At 39.5% G+C, this 20,453-nt stretch overlaps 1 protein-coding gene and 1 pseudogene across 4 annotated transcripts in view; both read left to right on the forward strand.

The window, feature by feature from the left end:
- Window positions 1-66: 66 nt before the first annotated feature.
- Window positions 67-14,695, forward strand: LOC124083186 (ribosomal RNA processing protein 1 homolog B-like; annotated as a pseudogene).
- A 3,133-nt stretch (window positions 14,696-17,828) lies between these two features.
- The window catches only part of Hace1 (HECT domain and ankyrin repeat containing E3 ubiquitin protein ligase 1), an 88,052-nt gene continuing 85,427 nt past the window's right edge, over window positions 17,829-20,453 (forward strand). For 3 of the 4 annotated variants that reach the window (XM_058575380.1, XM_058575374.1, XM_046430697.2), the window contains exon 1: window positions 17,829-18,176. Coding sequence is in view for 2 of the 4 variants with exons in the window: in XM_058575374.1 (XP_058431357.1) it covers window positions 18,101-18,176 (76 nt within the window). In the remaining 2 variants the exon portion in view is untranslated. The other variant, XM_058575382.1, reaches the window with a different exon arrangement.

Here is a 20,453-nt window from a genome sequence, read left to right on the forward strand (position 1 = left end):
TGATGTGAATTAGGTTAATATGACAACACAGCGTCAAGTCCTCATTATTGGAGACAGTCTCAGCACATGGCAATCACAGAAGAGCCTCAGAAGGAAACACATGCCTTCAAACAGGTAGGTCAATCTAAAAAGCCATGTTCAGTTCTTTTCACCTTAGCCTTGCTTGGGGTCTGAACCCTGTATGTACTTCATGGATAAGCCAGAGATATGGGCAAATTTAAATGCAAAATTGGGGTTCTCCTGTTTGGGCTTATCTTTTCAGAATTTCCCTACAAACTTTGTAGGAGTTGTTTTCCTGTTTGAGCTAGTGAAATGGTGATTTTTCTACTTTAATTGTAACTATCTAATGCCAACTGGGATCTGACCCACTTCCTGCAAGAATAAGAAATTCACCTGTTGTCCCTTCTTTCAAATGTTGACTCCCATTTAGTTTTTGCCTGCTTTGTTCCTTTTCCAGTGCCTTCAGGTAGTTACTTTTAACATTTTTTTCCAGAAGGTTTTTATTTTTTATTTTTGAGAGGATCTTGTTTCAATAGGAATGTAAAGGTCAGGCGAACATCAGAGGAAAAGACCACCAAGAGACTGTCTCATGCAACAGCAAAGGGTTTATTGGGGGTCCAGCATGCTGGGGCTCAGAGCTCACTTCAGAGGAGCAAAGAACAAAGAGCCCCGGGAACAACTTGAGCAGAGCTTATATACATTCTTTGGAGGGGGCAGGGACTTTACATACATCATAGTATCCTTTAGCAAATCATCACATACCATGGGAAAATCAAATAACAACTCTAAAACATGATTAGCACATTCACTGGCGGGAACAGGTTGGGTGGGGGTGATTGGTCAGTACTAAGATGGGTATATATTTAAACTGATTGGTTTAAGCCCTGAGGTGTGTACGTGCGGGACTGCACGGTTTCTGAGGAAAAGGGGTTGTTCTCCTTGAGCAACTAGGTGGTCAGGGGAGATTTCGACACACATCTAATGGGCAGTTCCGGGAATTGTTTTATGCTTTCATAATTTTCAGGTCCCAGGAGAACAAAACTTAATCTTACTTCAGAAATGTGTAACTTAACAGAAGAAAGACTTTATAGAATCAAGTTTTATCCTTTACATTTTAGCTTCTTCAACCTTTCAGGAACAACATGGTCATGTCTCTTATCCAGCTTTGACTCCTCAGTTGATCACCGTAGTTACTCCCTTGCAAATACCTAAATTTCTTTTTTTTTTTTTAAATACAGTAAGCATTTTTGAGAGAGAGAGAGAGAGAGAGAGAGAGAGAATTTTTAATATTTATTTTTCAGTTTTTTTGGCAGACACAACATCGTTGTTTGTATGTGGTGCTGAGGATCGAACCCAGGCCACACGCATGCCAGACGAGCGAGCTACCACTTGAGCCACATCCCCAGCCCAGCCACATCCCCAGCCCCTAAATTTCTTTGCTTCTTTTGCCTCTCGTTATACTCACCTGGAAATCCCCAGGCTTAATGAAATACAACTTTCCATCTGGTCCAGAACTACATCCAAGAAGCCAAATTTGGCTATATAAAAATACAAATGCTAACTTAGTCTCATTTTAAATGAATGACAAAGCAGAACTGCTATACTTCCTTAGTTGATCCCATCTCTTATTTCCTTAAGTAACTATCTCATACTGCTTTGTCTTTCCACTAATTCCAGTGCTTCACTCTCAGCTTGCCACTTATTTAATGAGTATTCATATATCCCCACCAGTACATCTGCCAATTGTGTGCTTTTATACCAATAAATTTTGCCTTTTCTCCTGTGACATTGGTATCTGTCCAACTTCCTAAAGTCTCCCTTGAGCACTGGGTCCCATCCTTACTTCCCTATTCACAAAGAGCCATTGTCCTCTCTTTCTCTCTTTTATTATTCACTCCCCTCCATACCTTAATATTTCTATCCATATATAAACATGTTATAATATTGCCCAACTTAAACTATAAATGAAACCTACCAGTTTTCTACATGATCCTCCAGTTAGTGCCCCATTTTCTGCATTCTCCTTTAAAATCAAATTAATTGCTGGGCTCAGTGGTTCGCAACTGAGTTTGCAACTGGTTCGCAACTCAGGAGGCTGAGGCAAAAGGATTGCAAGTTTCAGGCCATCCTTGGCAACTTAGTAAGACCCTATCTCAAAATAAAAAACAAAAAAGGGCTGCAGATGTAGCTTAGTGGTAGAGCATCCTGGTTCAATCCCCAGTACCAGAGAGAGAGAGAAAATTGTGAAAGAATTACTCAGACTACCGTTACTTCTTCACCTTGTATTCTCTCTGTTGTTGTTATTATTATTATTTACTGGGGATTTCACCCAGGGGTACTCAACTACTGAAATGTACCCCCAGCCTTTTTTTATGTTTTATTTTGACACAGTGTCTTACTAAGTTGCTTAGGGCCTTGTTAAGTTGCTGAGGCTGGCCTCAAACTTGTGATTCTCCTGCTTCAGCCTTCTGTGTTGCTGGGATTACAGGTGTGAACTACCATGCCCAGCATTTTCTGTCTTCAAAAAATTAGTAAGTAAAACATTTATATAAATTCAAATTTAGATGTTATAAGAGGGTACCCAGTGTTCCTGTGTCCCAATAAACTAGTTTTTCAACTTGGAGGCAACAGTGTTAGCAGTTAATCAAAATATGCAATATACATACAGTTATGTAGTCTTTTTTTTTTTTTAAAGAAAGAGAGAGCCACATTCCCAGCCCCAGTTATGTAGTCTTTTTTCCCCCCAAATGTTAACACAGTATGAATTTCCTTCTGTACTTTGATTTTTACCCCTACTTAACAATACATCCTGGAGATTATTCAATATCAATAGAGTCCTTTCTGTATAAAATATAAAGCATTGTTTCATTATTTTTATGATTCTTGGTGACATATGATATATCACAATTTCACCAGTTCTTTATCACCACTACAAACAATGATATAAAAGTCAACTCTATATCTGTTGTTTTGTATAAATTTAAATATATCTATAGGATAAGATTTATGTTGAATTGTTTGATCAGAAATATGTGCATTTGAATTTGGATAGATATTGCCAAATTGTCCTCCAAATGGGTTATATAATTAAAACTCAGCAGTCATATAGGAAAGTGGTTCCATTTTCCATTAAATCTATTCCAATCAGGTTTTATAGTCATAATTCCATCAAAACCACAAGCTTCTAGGGTATGAAACCTCTATGTTGCCAAACCCAATTTTTTATTTCAATTTTCTTACTCTAACAGGAGCATTAAAATACTTGACAAGTTTTCTTCACGTGGTTTGGATCCACCAACTTTCCTGATTGCTCCTCCTTCTATTGCTTTGCTAGATCCACCTCCACTTGCCTATCTGTAAATGTTGGATGTCTTATTACCTCAAATTTCTCTATCTCTTATCTTCCCTAAGTGATTCCTTCCAGTTGTATGGTTTTAATACAATCCACTGCTGACAACTCTTTTTTGTTTCTTTGTTTATTGTGGCATACTGGAGATTAAACTCAGTGACACTTTATCACTGAGCTACCTTCCCAGTCCTTTTTAGTTTTTATTTTTAGACAGGGCTTTGCTAAATTGCTGAGGCTGACCTTGAATTTGCAATCCTCCTGTGTCACATGACTGGCTCTTCTTACATATCTAATAAACATCTAAAAATTTAAGGGACTCTGTTTCCTCTGTACCCCAACCACTCTTCTTCTGGTATCCTCCATATCAATAACTGGTGTCTCGATCACCTGGTAACTCAGGACAAAAATCCTTAGAAGTCTTAAATTCTTAATGCCTCTTTTTTTTTTTCTTCCTATCCTCAGTAAATTCTTAAAAGCCATAATTTCTCACCACCTTTATTAAAATAATTCTGGTCCAAGACACTGTCATCACTCACTGGGCTCTTAGCTTGCATCCTTATAGCCCCTAAGTTTGCTCTCTATTCAATAGCAAGGATAGTATTTTTAAAAATGTACATTTTTTACATCAGTCCACCAGTTCAAATCATTTAGTGGCTCATCAAACTCTCCTAAGCTATCCTACCACTTCTGTTGACCAAATTTCCTAGCTCTTTCACCCCGGCCGCATCTACTCTTATTATATTAGGCTTTGCACTATTCCTCAAACAGTCCAAGCTCTTTCCCACATTGTGATTTTGAATTTGTGATTCCTCATTTTTTTTGTGTGTGGGGGCATGGCACTTTTAAATAGCTAACATCATATTATTTATCCTTATCCTTATTTCTGTATTTTATGTTTTCTGTAATGGACTATAAATCCACAAGGACAGGGTATTATCTGTCTTATTTAATGCTATATCTCCAGCACCTAGAACAGCGCCTGGAACAAATTAGACACACAAAAAATATGAGTTCAAGTGTACATATAGTAATCTGTTTCTGCTATATCTTTTACCTCTCTTCCATCTCCACCAAAAGCTCTGACTTGTTATTTTCTTCTGGATAAAGGTAGTGTCTTATATTTATTGGTATCTTTTTCAGTACAAATTATAGTTCAGCATCTATGCCATGTGTTGAACATATGATGAAATAGGGATTCGTACAAATGAAGAGGTATTGGAAAGATGAAACCCCATTTCTTTTAATTTCATTGTCTGATGGCATCTTCCAAAAATGTTTGAAGTTATAATCAATAAGGGGGCTGGGGGAGCTGGCTCAGTGGTACAGTGTGTGCTTACCATGTATGAGGCCCCAGGTTCAATCCCCAGCACCAAAAATAAATAAATGAGTAAAGAAAAAGCCATAGTGGTTGTGAACATAATTTTGCCTGCCAAGTAACCCTGGCATACGTTAAGATAATCATCCAAGTGTTTTGTCCTCATCACTAACACCTGGATTGTTTTTCTTTCTTTTTCTTTTTCTTTTGTAGGGTCTCATGCATGCTAGGCAAGCACTCTACCACTAAGCTATGCCCTAGCCCATTTTCTTCTCTTTTAAACAACTCCTCTGATTTTCTTTTTTGAGGTGGTAGGGAAAGAACCCAGGGTCTTGCACATGCTAGGCAAGGGGTCTACCACTGAGTTATACCCAGCCACCAGACTGTATCCTAACTGATGCTTTGATATGTTAACAGTTTTTGAGAAAACACAAGTACGTTCTGGCTGGTCCATCTTGTCTGAGCATTTAAACTCTTTCCCCTTTCCTCATGGTGTAGGGACCTGCATTTCTTGCTGCTGCCTAATTCTGTATTTGTCCATCTCTTTCTTCAGTCTCTTGGCACCTTCTGCCTTTATCTATTCTTGTACATGGGTGTCTTTTTTTTCCCAGAAAATATTATCCCATTGAAAGTGATTTTATGTAAATTAAACCTGCACAATGTAGATGTGGAAAACCTGTACTCAGATGCATTTATGAAATGGACGTAGCATGGGATTATTCCACACTCCAGACTCAGGCTACTTAGAAACACAGCATGTGCATATGAACAGCAAGAAATATGGTAATATGCATTCATCCGCAGGTCCACTGCATTGAAGTGCAGGAAGGGACAAAAATCAAACATGTATAACAATAAATTCGAATGCCTCAGACCTAGCTTTATGAGAAATGGATGACTCACATTTAAGTACTGTCTCCTCCATTAAAATCTGTCAAAAGGGTTTTGCTGTGGTTGTAGCTGTGTGGTGGAGCACTTGCCTAGCGTGAGATCCTGCATTTGATTTCCAGCACCAAAAACAAAAGTGTGCATAGAACTTTTGAATTCGCATTTGTCCCTCAAAAGGTCTTCTGTACTCCTGGACTACCACTGACTTTCAAGTCATCTTCAGCTCTTACCCATGTAGTCCATCAACCATTTAGATTCTAGATTCTGCATCCTGATAATCCACAGTGCTTATCCTCATCTTCATTACTCACTTCTACCTTAATATGCTATATTTCCACTCACCTATATGATTGCAGTAGCCTCTTAGCTCATCCAGCTGTACTATTCTTTCTCACTACACTCTTGATGATGTTACCCCTCACTGCTTTTTAAACTGGCTTCAAGCTCTTAAAGCATGTCATTCATGGCTAAGTGAAATCAGGCTAAACATGTAAGCCTTAATTCTCCAATTACCCATAAGCCTTGGCTAAATCAGCTATTAATGCTCAACAAATATCAGCTGTTATTATTTGTTGTTAAGCAGATTGTCCTGCTCATTTCTATTCCCCATGTGTAAATGTGACCTGCTTTAAGGCATGAAATCTCCCCGATTCTCCCCTGCCCCACCCTGAAAGTGGTGCCTCTCTCTCACATCCCCAGGTTCATTAGTAAAACTTGAAGGATTTCTCTACAATTTACTGTATATTATTATCACAATTACATGTGTCTTAACTTTCTAGAAGTTGAACTCCTTGAGAGTATGAAAAATGTCATGCTCTTTATTGTATTTAAACCTCACATGAAAATATATGTGGTGAACTTGGGACTAAGTTACCCATAGAGAATTCACCAGCAGCTTTTATCTAACTGAAATTAAATCTTTAAAAAAGACAGCACTTCACTGAAATGGGGGCAGGGGGAGGAAGCCAAAGTACAAAAAAAAAAATGGCTGCAAATACCCAAGTTCAATGATACCCAGGTTTTATATATGTGTATATTATTATTATATTATTATATATATAAAGGTGGACACAATACCTTTTATTATTGATTGATTGATTTGATTTTTTAAAAAATATTTTTAGTTGTAGGTGGACACAATATCTTTATTTGTTTGTTTTTATGTGATGCTGAGGATTGAACCCAGTACCTCACACTTATGAAGGGAGTGCTCTACCACTGAGCCCCAGCCCCAGCCCCTGATTGATTGATTATATGTGGACTGAGAACTGAATCCAGTGCCTCACACATGCTATGTAAGTGTTCTACCACTGAGCACTGAACTCTACCACCCCAACACTAGTTTTCTTGACACTATTATTTTTAGTAGGAAACAATTTTTCAAGCTACTTTCTCAAGTGATCACTACAAGTTTCACAAAAATCATTTATAAGACTAATTTTTGATCTTATTTATTGTAAAAGTCACAGACTTCTACAAATTCTTTCATGGTTAAGATTTTAAGATTCTCATATAAGTCACATTTTGGATGTTATCTGTGTCTATTGATATCCTAATGCCTTACCAGGGAAGACCCAGTATTGTTTTTATATTAGCAGATACCCTGAAATTTGCAATAGATAAATTAAATTTTGAAACATTTATTGTAAGCATAGCCAAAAGCTTCTACTTTACACAATCAATTTATGTGACTTATGGAAATCCTATCATTTACATTTATCCTAAGAGCTAATACATTTTTAATCCTAACATAATATGAAAGTAGGCTTGCAAGAATCTATTCCTGAAAAAGTTCTGGTGACCTGACATTTCTTTCAGCTGCTGTTAGCATGTACGTCCCACTGTAGACACACAGGGAAGAGAATTGATATGTATGGAGCTGATTCATAGTTAGATATTGATTTTTTTTCTCTAAGTTCTAGGGATCAAACCGAGGGCCTCATACATGTTAGATAAGTGGTGCTTTACCACTGAGCTACATCTCCAGTTCCTAAAGATTTTAACTTAAATGTCCTCAATATGTGTTGTGTTATCTCAGAACTCAAGAAAATAGAAGTGTTTTTTTTTTAAATTTTTAGTGTGATTAGATTTTTCCAGGACTAATTCTCTCCCATATATTAAGTTAGATGTGACATCTGAAGAGGAAAACATCTTCTACCCTATCCCTTTATTATTTCATGTTAGTCTTAGAGAAGAAGCTTTTTGTCATTTATTCACTTTGTGTCATAAGAGAAGTTAAACTATCTTTCTGTTGTAGGGACCATGTTTTATACTTCTTGAGAGTAGTATAGAATAAATATCTTCAGTTTATTGGGTAATTTGTCTTTTGGTTGGTTGGAATTCTTCAAGTAAAAATGCTTTATGAGATATGTGCTTTGTGAATATTTTCTTTTTTTTAAAGTTTATCTTTTTTTTTTAAAGAGAGAGCAAGAGAGAGAAAATTTTTTAATATTTATTTTTTAGTCTTGGGCGGACACAACATCTTTTTGTTTTTGTATGTGGTGCTGAGGATCGAACCCTGGCCACACGCATGCCAGGCGAGTGCGCTACCGCTTGAGCCACATCCCCAGCCCGTGAATATTTTTTATTATGGAGAAAATGCCTAGTCTTTTTCACAATGATATTGTCTGCTAAGAAGTTTTTAAAAATTAATATCAAATTGTTGCCTTTATGCTTTTTTGCTTTCTGTTTCCTGTTCAAGAAGTCTTTGCCGGGCTGGGTTGTAACTCAATGGTACAGCGCTCACCTAGCACATGCAAGGCCCTGCGTTTGATCCTCAGCACCACATAAAAATAAATAAAAAAGATATTGTGTCCAACTAAAAAATAAATATTTACAAAAAAAAAAAGTCTTTGCCTTCTCCTAGATCATGAAAATAGTATCTTATATTTTCTTCTAAAAGCTTATAATTTTTGCTCTTATGTTTTATTTGTGATCCTTTTTTAATTAACTGGTGTACATGGAGTGGGGGTGGTGGGAGAAAAGGAGGCAGGAAAGGAGACCGAGACAGTGTTTGAGTTCCCCAAGCTTCCTCAGAAGGATAAAGAAAGTCTTTTCTGAGAGCTCTGAGCAACTTCTCATTTCTCATTGGTCTAAATTGTGAACTATGAATGGTCAGCAGTGGTCTGGGATGAGATTAGGCCCCTGAGCTACATGCCCTCAGTGTCAGGGATAGAGTCAACACATGGGCTGTGCAGAAGTGTGAGTACTTGAGTCAAAGTAGGATTATAATTAGGGTTAAGAGGGGGAAAGAAGAGTGGTACCACAGAATTAAAAAGCCTTCAGCCATATCTCAACAAAATGAGATATGTGAGCTCTTACTTGGATTCTGATTCAAATGAGTAAATTGTTAAAAATGTCTTAGACCTATGTCCACAGACCCAGCAACTCGGGATATTGAGGCAAGAACATCAAAAGTTTGATTTTTTTTTTTTAATTTTTTAAATTTTTATTTTCTAAAAATAAAAAGGGCTGGGGATGTAACTCAGTGGGAGAGTGACAAAGTGTTCCTGGGTTCAACTCCCAGTACCACATACACACACACACACAAAAAAAATGTGTAAGGCAACTGAGAAAATTTGAATATTCTCTGGATATTTGACGTTATCAATTAACTTTAGCAAATATTTTATGTATAATAATTACATTATAATTATTTTGTGGAATCCTTATCTTTGGGAGATAAATAATAAGTATTTATAGGTGAAATGCTATGATATCTGAAATTTACATTACAAAAAATCGGTGTGAAAATGGTAGAATAAATGGGGATATTGACAAAACAAAATTGGTTGGGTGATGAGTTTTATTTTGCTGTTTACTTTTTTTATAAGAAAATTTTGTAATAAAAATATAAAAGTCATCCACCACCCCCTCAAAAAAATGAGGATATATATTGCCACAAAAAATTGACTAGATGTTTTGGATACAACCACGATGCCCATTTTATGAATACTTTTCATACACAATGCATCTTTGATTTGGGTTGTTTAAAATAATGTTACCACTCCTGGGTGCAGTGGCACATATCAGTGGCTCAGGAGGCTGAGGCAAGAGGATCACAAATTCAAAGCCAACCTCAGCAACTTAGCAAGGCCCTAAGCAACTGAGAGATACATGTCTCAAAATAATAATAATAAAAAATTAAAAGGGCTGGGGATGTAGCTTAGTGGTAAATCACCTCTGGGTTCAATCCCTGTACCCCCCCACCCAACCCAAAATCATTTTTTAACAGGTTTGACTAGGCAATGAATCTGTAAAGGTAAGAATTAGAAAGATCTGAGGGGGTATACAATGATAAGTCTTCCTCACATGACTGGCCTTGACACACTCAGAGACCCCCAGGAACAACAGGACCCCCTTTGGACTAAGGGATAAAACCTTTCATAGGCAATAGGAGAACACAGCTAGCTTTTAGTCCTATGGGGCTAACTAATGGTCATATTAGAAAATGAGGAGTTAAAAAGTGAACTAGTTTTTGAGGCTATGGGATTAAAATAACAAGACAGAGGATAAAAGTCTGGGGAAGTCAACTCAGCCTTCTGAGATGATGATGATGGTGGTGGTGGTGGTGGTGGTGGTGATGATGATGATTGATACCAGGGATTAAACCTAGGGGAATTTAACCACTGAACCATGTTAGAGTCTGTAAACAAGTCAGGATGGTGCCTGGAAAATGTTAGTAAACAAGTCTGGATGGTGCCTGGCAAAATGCCAGAGGGAGTGGTTTGAGAAGTAACAAAAGCGAGCCATTAAGTGTGGAGATTCCTTATTGGTTGACTGATGTATCTAGTTTATGCTAATTAGATAAGCTGTGTGGAATGTATAAATATCGCTCAGGTCCTACAATAAAGGGCTCCTACTCCTGCTGTATCAATCTACACAAGTTATTCGCCCCCCCCCCCCCCCCCCCCGGTTATTTTGCCCAGCCAGCCGGGCTGTGGCAGAACCATATCCCCAACACCCTTTTAAAAAATTTTTTTATTTTGAGACAGGGTCTCACTAAGTTGCTTACAATCTTGCTAAATTGCTGAGATTGGCTTTAAATCTGTTTTCCTCCTCCTCAGCCTCCTGAGCCTCTGGGATTACAGGTGTGTGCTTTTGAGCCTGGCTAGCCTTCTGAGATTATATGATCAGCAGAAATATCAGTTCTGAAAGTAATAATCTTAAAGACTTTGCTAGATGATAAGGGCATACCAGGTGGGTGAGGGACAAATGCATGCATAGAATTGTCATTAAGGTAACTCACAGTTAACTTTACCTATTAGCATGGCAAAACACACATCCCTAGGTATAGACTCAAGATGGTTATAAAACATGCAACACATGAAAAAGCATAATAAGGAAAAGCACAGGCATAACTGAAGTCCCACCTCTTCATGCAATGATATCAAGAGACCAATATCCTGGGGCTGGGATAGCTCAGTTAGTAGAGTGCTTGCCTTCCATGCACAAGGCCCTGGGTTCAATCCCCAGCACCACAAAACAAACAACAACAAAAACACCAAGATCCTACCTACCCTGGGGATGGCATGAAAGATATTCTCCCTTTGTTCTTTGCTTGAGCCAACCTGGGTCTCTGTCCCTCATGTGATGTCTCCCTTCTGGCTCAAGCAGAAGTCCTTAATAAAGCCATGCCCATGTTTAAATTCCTTCCAGGTCCATTGTTTGTTTCTGAACTCTGAGTTCAAGAACCCAAGGTCAGTAACAGTTCTTGTTACTTAGGTCAATACTATTCTTTTCTCATATGTATCTTTTTTTTTTTTTTTTGGTACTGGGGATTGAACCCAGGGGTGTTTAACCACTGATTCACATCCCAAGCCCTTTTTATTTTTTATTTTGAGACAGGGTCTCACTAATTTAGCCTCGCTAAACTGCTGAGGTTGGCCTTGAACTTGTGATCCTCCTGCCTCAGCCTCTCAGGTCACTGAGATTGCAGGTATGCACCATCACACATGGCTCATATGCATCATTTTTAATGGCTGAAAAATACTACATTATATAAATACCACAACTTAATGAGCAATTTTCTTTTTGGGTGTTGTTTTTTCCCCCTAGTTTTAATTAATTTATTTACGAAGCTTCCTGTGCTTTGGATCTTACATCATCATTACTCTTTCTCTGAAATAGTCACTTAGTTTCAACCAGAGCTTGAAAACACCCTCAATGATCTGATAATTAAAAAAAAAAAATTTTTTTTTAGTGTCAATGGACCTTTATTTTATTTATGGATACATGGTGCTGAGAATCGAGCCCAGTGTCTCACACATGCGTGCTAGGCAAGCACTCTGCCACCAAGCCCTGATCTGATAATTTTTAAAAATTCAAAACAAAAAACCTTCCCTCAACCCCACATCCCACTCTATTTACTTCCTTATTAATACTCTTCTTTCCAACACAACCTGATCCAATATCAATATTCTACAGGGATAAAGTGCCTGCAGTGTTCATTGGACTTTTCAGGAAACTAACCTCCTGTATATGAGAGATCAACCTATAGGGGTGTCTTGGACAAATTAACCCTTCATTTCCAGTTACATACTCTCCTTAGGCTGCAAATGCCATTCATACAGTTATATTTCCAGATACGTATCTCTAGTTCACAATAGTCATGCAGGTCCAATCATCTACCTGGTATCTCTATTTCAATACCTTGAAGGTATTTCATATTTTCCATGACACGATCTTCTCTGAATCTGACTGTATTCCAGTGTTTTCTGTTCCAGAGAATTGTACTATCATACATGCAATTTGATAAGCTAGACTTTCCCCCCTATTTCTCTTACCCAATCCATCATTAAATGTTATTTATCACAAAAACAAAAACATTTCTCAATCTACCCAGTTCTCTCTTATCTTCAGATTTACCTTGATAAGATAATTATATCCTCCTCTGCGCAGGCGCGGCCTACAGCGTGCTGCCGGGATGCTTGGTCTGGTGCTGGCTCTACTACCGTGCAGCCAGTGGATCTCCAGTTCTCTCAGCCGCTGGTATCCGCGAAGAGGGCGTCAGCGACCAACCAGGTGGTGAGGAAGCTGCGCCAGTACCTCACCTTGAAGACGCAGATAGAGAAAAGAAGTTTCAGCCAAGGATAACTCCTAAAAATATGGAAAGGACTCTTCTACTGTGGGTGTAGTATGAACCCCTTCTGCAGGAGGAGCTAGCGAAAACTATTTCCCAACTCATCCATTTTGTTAACAGCTCAGAGGCTCTTAAGTTTCTGATGTTTTCATGTTTTTCAAAACTTCTCTGTTCATAGCATTTGTGCACCTGTTCATTCAGACCTTTTGGCAAACCATGAATAGAGAATGGAAGAGAATAGACGTGCTGCGCCTGCACAAATATATGTTGATCCATCTGGTCCGGAGGCAGTCTTTTGAAGTTTTGAAATGGAATGGCTGGGAAGAAAACTGAATCAAGATTTTTTTTCTGTATGTTCTGACGAAGTAGATCCTGTGTCCTGAGAGTCATTCTCCTGATGGAGTGAGATTCCACTTCATTAATATTTACCTGGATGAACTTCCCAAAGTGGGAAGGAAAGAGCTTTTGGCTTAGAACCTCAAGTTTATTGATCCGTTCTGCAAAATTGCTGCCAAGACCAAGGACCATACACTGATACAGACAATACCTTGGGGTGTTTTAGAAGTCATTGTAGATTAGTTTTCTTTTGTACCTGAAAAGACAATGGAGGAACAGAAAATGACAGTGTGTAATAGTGACCTCTGAAGAAGAGACTTCTGAAAATGAGGCAGCAGCAATCAGCTGAAAGAAGACAGCACTGGGAAAATACCACTCCCGGAGAGACAGAATCAATGAAGAAAGAGAAAGGACAGACTGTGGAATCTTCAAGGACACAGGGTTACTACTCCAGTTTGACTAAAAGGCTGTTGCCAACCAACTCCTTGAAATAACCAACAAGAAAAGCATCCCTCCTTTCAACCAGAAGCATCTCTGCAAACTAATCAAAAAGTTCCAAGTCCTCACTAAAGGTGACTTCTCAACTCAGTTTTCCTGAGGACATTTCTACTGATGAAGATGATCAAGCCCTCAGTCAAGGAAGGTGTGTGTGTGTGTGTGTGGGGGGGGCGGGGACATAAGCTTTTGAAGAAAGCTGACTTGGAGAAGGAGACAGCAAACTGTCTTTCTTTCTGAGAAAGAGGACAGTGAAGGCAGCAATCAGAAGAGAAAGAGGAAGAAAAGAAGAACCACCCCGAGCCTGAGACTTGGGACACCAGGGAAGTCGCCACACCCTCAGCATAGAGCAGGGACAGGGACCTTCAACTGCTCAGAGGCAGGCCCTACAGGTGCTTGCAACTTTACCCAGAGCAAGGGTAAAATCCAGCACCCAGGAGGAGAGTAGCTCAGAGCATCCCCTCCTGTTGTCCCCACACACAACAGGAGGAAGAGGCTAAGAAGAAAGAGGCTGAAGGCACAGGGAGAGATCTGGTATCCATAGGTTTTCCTCTGGAAGACAAGTCTCAGAGTGACCCTGGTAGGAGTCATCTTCAGAGATCAGCTGCCAGAGGTTCCCCAACAGATGAGCTCAAGTCCTGAAAAGAAAACAGAAGCTTGGAGCTGTCCTGGCCAACAGCAGTGACCAGGCCACACTGGCCTGTTCTTCCTTGAGCCTCAAAGAGGGAGAGTGTGGCCAGGTCACCCTACTCCAGTGCAGGAGGACACTGAAAAAGAAGGCAGAGCCCAGCAGCCCTGACCTCTACAATCTGTACAATTAGAAAACAACAGTTTTTAAAAAGAAAGAGAAGATGAAAGAAATGTTGACCTAGATTGAACACAGTGGAATACTGGGATCCAAAGTCAGGCAGATCCAAGATCTAGGAAGCATCAGGATGGTGGCCAATGAGAACAGAGAAGGACTTTGTGAAGTTTGTCTCCTATTTCTTACCAAACCCCTGTTCTTCAGAAAAGTCAAAAGCAGTGCTGCCCACTGCCCTGCATAGCTAGCTGTCCAGCTGAACAAAACACCTCTAGTCCAAGACAGTCACCTTTGGATTGCACAGAATTCAAGAAGACAGACAAGAATATGGTCAGCCCCATGGGCCCTGCCCAAGTGGCCTTTAACCCTGAGAAGAGGCCCCTCCACAGAGTGCTGAAGACCTCCACCAGCTCTCTGACCAGCACTTGAGATCCTCAAGTTCAAAGCTCGGGAGGCCTTAGCCTCCTGAGCTGTTGGGATTATAGGCATGTGCCACCTTGCCCAGCACCTTTGTATTTTTGTAAATCTAACATTTATAATTTAAAAGAATCTGTATTTCCTCTTTGTTAGGTGAAGTGAATGTTCATATATGCCCTTTAATGAGGCCTGTCATTAAATATTTTGAATGTTCTATATTCATACCTATCTTTTTTCTTTCTCTGTTAGTTCTATCAGTTTCATAGTGAAGGGTGTTAAAAATTTATGCCTGTGGTGGTAAATTTATTCTTGTAGTTCTGCCAAGTGTAGTTTTATTTTTAGTCTATGTTTTTAGGTATAGGCTGAGGACAATGATAAACTGCCTTTTGATTCTCCTGCACTCTAATAACTATTTTATTTTTGCTTTAATTTTGTTCATGTTAATATTGTTTATGATGGTTAATTTTATGTATCAAGTTGGATGATATTTTTGGATGAAGTTAACATTTAAATTTGTGAACTGTGGGTGAAGCAGATTGTCCTCCATAATGTGGGTGGGCTTTGACTTATCAACTGAAGGTCTGAATAGAACTAAAAGACCAGCTTCATAGAGCAAGAAGGAATTCTCCAGCTAACTGCCTTTAACTTCATTTGCAGCATTGGCTGTCCCTGGTTAGCAGTTTTTGGGTTGGAATTATACCATTGGGTCTCCTGGGTCTCAAACATGCTGGCCCACACCATAGACATTGTGTTTGCCAGCTTTAGTAATCATGGGTCAGTTCCTTATAATAAACCTCTTAAATACACACACACACACACACACACAAATTGGTTCTGTTTCTCTGGAGAAACTTGACCCCAGTGCAGGAGTACACTGAAAAAGAAGGCAGAGCCCAGCAGCCCTGACCTCTACAATCTGTACAATTAGAAAACAACAATATTAAAAAAGAAAGAGAAGATGAAAGAAAATGTTGACCTAGATTGAACACAGTGGAATACTGGGATCCAAAGTCAGGCAGATCCAAACACCTCATGTTTTGGTTAATATTTATCAGATATATGTTATCTCCAATTCCTCTTTGAAATTTGAGGAAAAGGTAGTCTCTTAGAGCAAATAGATGCTTTGTTTTATCTTTTCATATGTAAAAAATCAAATCAAATCAAGTTAGAAAAAACTTAAAAATTTATTGGCATTCAAAAAGTACAGATTGTGATCCAGGAGATTTTGAACTGTAGTAAGACACTCACCTTATTGCAGTTACAGCACAGTTTATCACAGTTTATAAAGCATTAACGGAGGGCTGGGGAGATAGCTCAGTTGATAGAGTGCTTGCTTTGTATGCATAAGTCTCTGGGTTTGATCTCTAGCATCACAAAAAAAAAATTAAAGGAGGAAGAACTTTGATTTCTTTTGTGATTGACTGGTATTATTAACATTTTTTTTCTTTAACATCAAACAGCTATTTAAGCTGATTTCTCTATAGCTGATTGGTTTAATTTCACTGAATCATGCTGACAGGGACATAAAGTTTATGTTTTGTTTATGGTTAGAGATAACATTTTGGGGAGTTGGAATGACTTAAGTTTTGGTTACATGGTTATAGACAGTTGAACTTAGGTAGACCTAAACTGTGGCTTCCACCTTTATTTTTCTTTCACACATACGACCTTCCCCCCACATCTCACATGGGCAGTGGAGATGTGGTTCCCCTTGGTGGAATGGGCTGGCTGTGGAATAAAAGCTAAGAAAAATAGAATGGTGGAAAAAAAAAACCACAGGATACAATACAGAAATAATTTCAAAAACCGGGGGTAGGACATTTAAGCCAATCATACAGAGGAAGCTTCTATACTAAAAAGCAAAATGGAGCCCGGGCTTGTTTTATTTATATAGGGAACATCAAAGACCTTCCAAAGAATGTTATTCACCATAAAAGACAGAAGGTGGGCTGTCCAGTTTCCAACAGGTTATGCCCATCTCCAGAGCTACTGCAAAGACTGGGCATGGTCCACGCTGGCTCACAGCATTTGACATACCTTCAAAGGGTTGACTTCTCCCATCTTGTTGCCAGACTGGTTTAGTCTTATCTGAACCAACAGGTTAGGTGAAGGTGATGGCAGTTATAGGCTAGAACTGATTTAGGATGGCTTTGACAGGGAACACCCAATCAGTACCAACCACAATCTGCCACTTCATATCTTGTATGGGCAGGTGAGACTCTCTTTTTTATACTTACTGCCCATCCATTGCAGGGATACTTTGCCTTTTTGAGGGAGAAGAAGTTGAGAAAGTCAAACCCTTTCCTTCTCCCCTACTCAGGCATCATCTTAGCACTGGTAACAAACTTAGGAAGAATTTCTTCCTTAACTTTTCATCATCAGTTGTGTTAACCAGGCTCCTATTAATATCCTGATGGGATTAATTCTTTCAAGTTTCAGGTGCTCAAATTTCCGTTGTAACCTGGCTTGGTGTTTAACTGCTATGCACAGATGACAAATACGATTTTTTCCCCACTGATATGCTTTCTATTAATTTCTTCCACACTTGTTGGTGTCAAGGTTTTTTGAAGTCTTTGTATTTACCATTAGGATGTCATCACATTGAGACTGCATTGTACCAAAATTTTCTTTCATGCTGTTTTTATTTCAATCATTCCCCAAGTTTCAATTTGGTGCTAGGTGTTGTGGTAACTACAAGGATCTAGCAAGGCTGTCCCTACCCCCAGGAAGTCACTCAGTATGAAACACAAAGTATGAAGCTATTGTTACTTTCTTACAGAGAAGGAAAACGCGCATTTTGCTTTCACATTTGTTTAACTTATTACTCCTCAAATTTGACATATAATATTTAAAGAGTTCATTTATCTGGAAAAAAAATGTAATCAATACCAGAATGGATAGTAGTACTCATTAAGTTATAGGGGAGTGATAGAATTGAAGGTAACTGCTCCTGTACAACTCCGGAGGGAACGCCAGGGAAGTCTCTCCAGGATTTGGAGGTACAAACAGCACTGCTCGCCTCACTGCCCTGGCCCAGTGGCAGAGGGGCTGGGCGGAGCTGGGCGGGGCGCACAGCCTCCGGCGTGGCTCCGCCCCAGGAGCGCGCCTTGCCAGCCCGGAACTACAGTTCCCAGAAGGCCGTGCGAGTCCAGAAAAAGAGCCCCGGCCGCGGTGGAGCGGCGGCCGCTGTAGGAACCTCGCGAGCTGAGGTGGCTGCGGGTGGTCCCCCGCGCTGGTGGTCTGTATAGAAGCAGAGGGTCCTGGAACCAGGACGCAGCTCCGAGCCTCTGTCACAGTCACGGGTGCTGGCCGGGGGGATTCCACTTCTCTGCCCACTGGCCGGGCCTGGGGCGGGATGTAGGGCGCTGGCGCGAAGGCCGCCGGCGCAGCACGGCGATCCCGTAGGACGCGCCGAGGATGGAGAGAGCGATGGAACAGCTTAACCGCCTGACGCGCTCGCTTCGACGCGCTCGCACCGTGGAGTTGCCGGAGGGTGAGCGGGGCTAGGAACCAGAGAGGTCTGGGCTCGGGCCGTGTCAAGGTGTAGTGAAAAAACTAACCTAAAGCCCACTTTACTTTCTTGAGCTGGTAGGGCCCGGACCGGGACCCCCAGCACCCCTCTGGCGGGTTGCTCCTGCCCTGGCAGGTGGGAGTTTGTGGGAGAGGCCCTGTCTATGAGGGATCTGCTGCCGGAACAATCCCAACAGAGGTCTTTCCTGACTGTCGATTTTGGGGGACTGAGCAGGAATACTAGCCAATGGTGGAGACCCGTATTCAGAGAACGCTAGTTACGAGCCATTTTACAGTATTGCTTGGGGGGGGGGGGATAGGGAGATGCTCCAAAGATCCTATTTACTTTATGCTGCTGGAGGGCGGGGGCGGGGGCGGGGGTAAGCAATTTTATTCTTAATAATTTAAGATGTAGGGCACTACTGTGTTTTGACAACAGACAAAAGATCATCAGTCATCACTTAGGTATTCTCAAAGTTGGTGTGTATACACAAATACATTTTTCTTTAATAGGCATGCCTCCCTTCATGCTTCATTTATTCAGTGGGCTAGGTGGAAACTGAGTTGCGTCAAAAAAGAGGAAGAAGACATGGTCCCTGTATTTCAGGACTCTTATTAGTTCAGTGTGCCAGCATTCCTTCAGGATAGGTAAAACTCTAATAATAAAAGAGAAAAATACTTCCGTTTTGTTTTGTTTGTAGCCTCACGAATCCAGATGTTTTAGTGCCTGAAGGAGGTGGCAGTGATGCCTCTAAGAGAATGGCTTTTTATGCCCTAGTGAGCAAGTGAGAGAAGGGTTAGGAGGGAGTTAGGGCTGGTGAATACCCGCCCACTTCATTGTAGTTTATGTTGTTATTTCATTTTTTAAAATAACTTTTTTTGAATTGGTGCTGGGAAAGTTATAGGTTATTGGAAGGAAGACTTGGGAATTTTTTTTTTTTAATATTTATTCTTAAGCTTTAGATGGACACAATATCTTTATTTTACATTTGTGTGGTGCTGAGGATGGAACCCAGTGCCTCGTGCATGATAGGCGAGCACTCTACAACTGAGCCGCAACCCCAGCCCGGGAATCTTTTTAAAAAATATTTATTTATTTTTGGTTATAGGTGGACACAATGTCTTTATTTTACTTTAGGTGGTGCTAATGATCTAACCCAATGCCTCAGGCATTGAGTGTTCTACCTCTGAGCCATAACCTCCTCCCCACCCCGTGGGAATCTTGAAAGAATTGTGGGATTGGGGACTTTGGGATAATTTTCTTGCAAAAAATTCCCCGAGTTTCTATTTAAGATTCAGAGTAAGGAAGATTTATGGCAGACATTTTGGTATTTTGTTAGTATGAAGTAGTTAAGTCCTGGATTTTAGTAACTAGATTTCCAGCTTCAACTTTTTCTCTCTATTCTAACTTCCATCTTTGAATCTGTTCTTTAAGTGCTGCTCTCACTTATTTTCCAAGTCAGATTATTGGTATAAGTTGATGAAGACTTTGTGTGTAGTTTCATTGACATTGGAATTTGTATTGCCCAGTGTGCATCCAATATTTTTTACATAAATATAATTTGAAAGAATTTGATAGTATTTCTACCACTATATCAATAATAAATATCAATAATAAATAATGTTAGCATTTCTTTATTTCCTTCCATTGTTAGTTCCTTTTCTTTACCCATCAAAATAAAATCGTACTGCATATAGTCTTAATGTGCATTTAGAAAACGTCTCAAACTTTTTTTTTTGGAGTGGTGCTGAGTGAGCATAAAACTCAGGTATGCCAGAAAAGTGCTCTACCACTGGACTACACCTCCAGCCCCTCATAAATATTTTTTTATATTCTTATATGCTTAATGACTTTGCAGGATTTCATAAGATGCATGATTTTTGTTTTTATAACTGATTTTATGGGTGCAACTTTATACTTAAGACTTAGTCTGCCTGTTTCCCCATGGTTAATTCTTAGAAAAAGAATAATAAGATTTAATTATATCAACATTTTAAAGGCTTTAAGCATCAGGTTCTCAACTTACACCTGGAAATTACCTTTAGCAGTCTGAGTGGTTAGAAACTAAGAGTATTACAATTAAAAGTAAGACTTTTTCCTATGTTGCTAGGAAAAACTGGTATCTTGTTTATCTGTTTTTTTTTCTTTGATTTATGATGAATTTATTCATTTTGTTTCTTAAATTTATCTTCGATCCTAACTTCTGATTAATATTTGAATTTTCTGAGTGTATAGTACATTCTACAAATTCACATTAAC

Source organism: Marmota monax, unplaced genomic scaffold (assembly GCF_021218885.2).
Source record: "Marmota monax isolate L192 unplaced genomic scaffold, Marmota_monax_Labrador192_F-V1.1 WCK01_AAM20220418_F8-fsc00013, whole genome shotgun sequence".
Lineage (NCBI taxonomy): Eukaryota > Metazoa > Chordata > Mammalia > Rodentia > Sciuridae > Marmota > Marmota monax.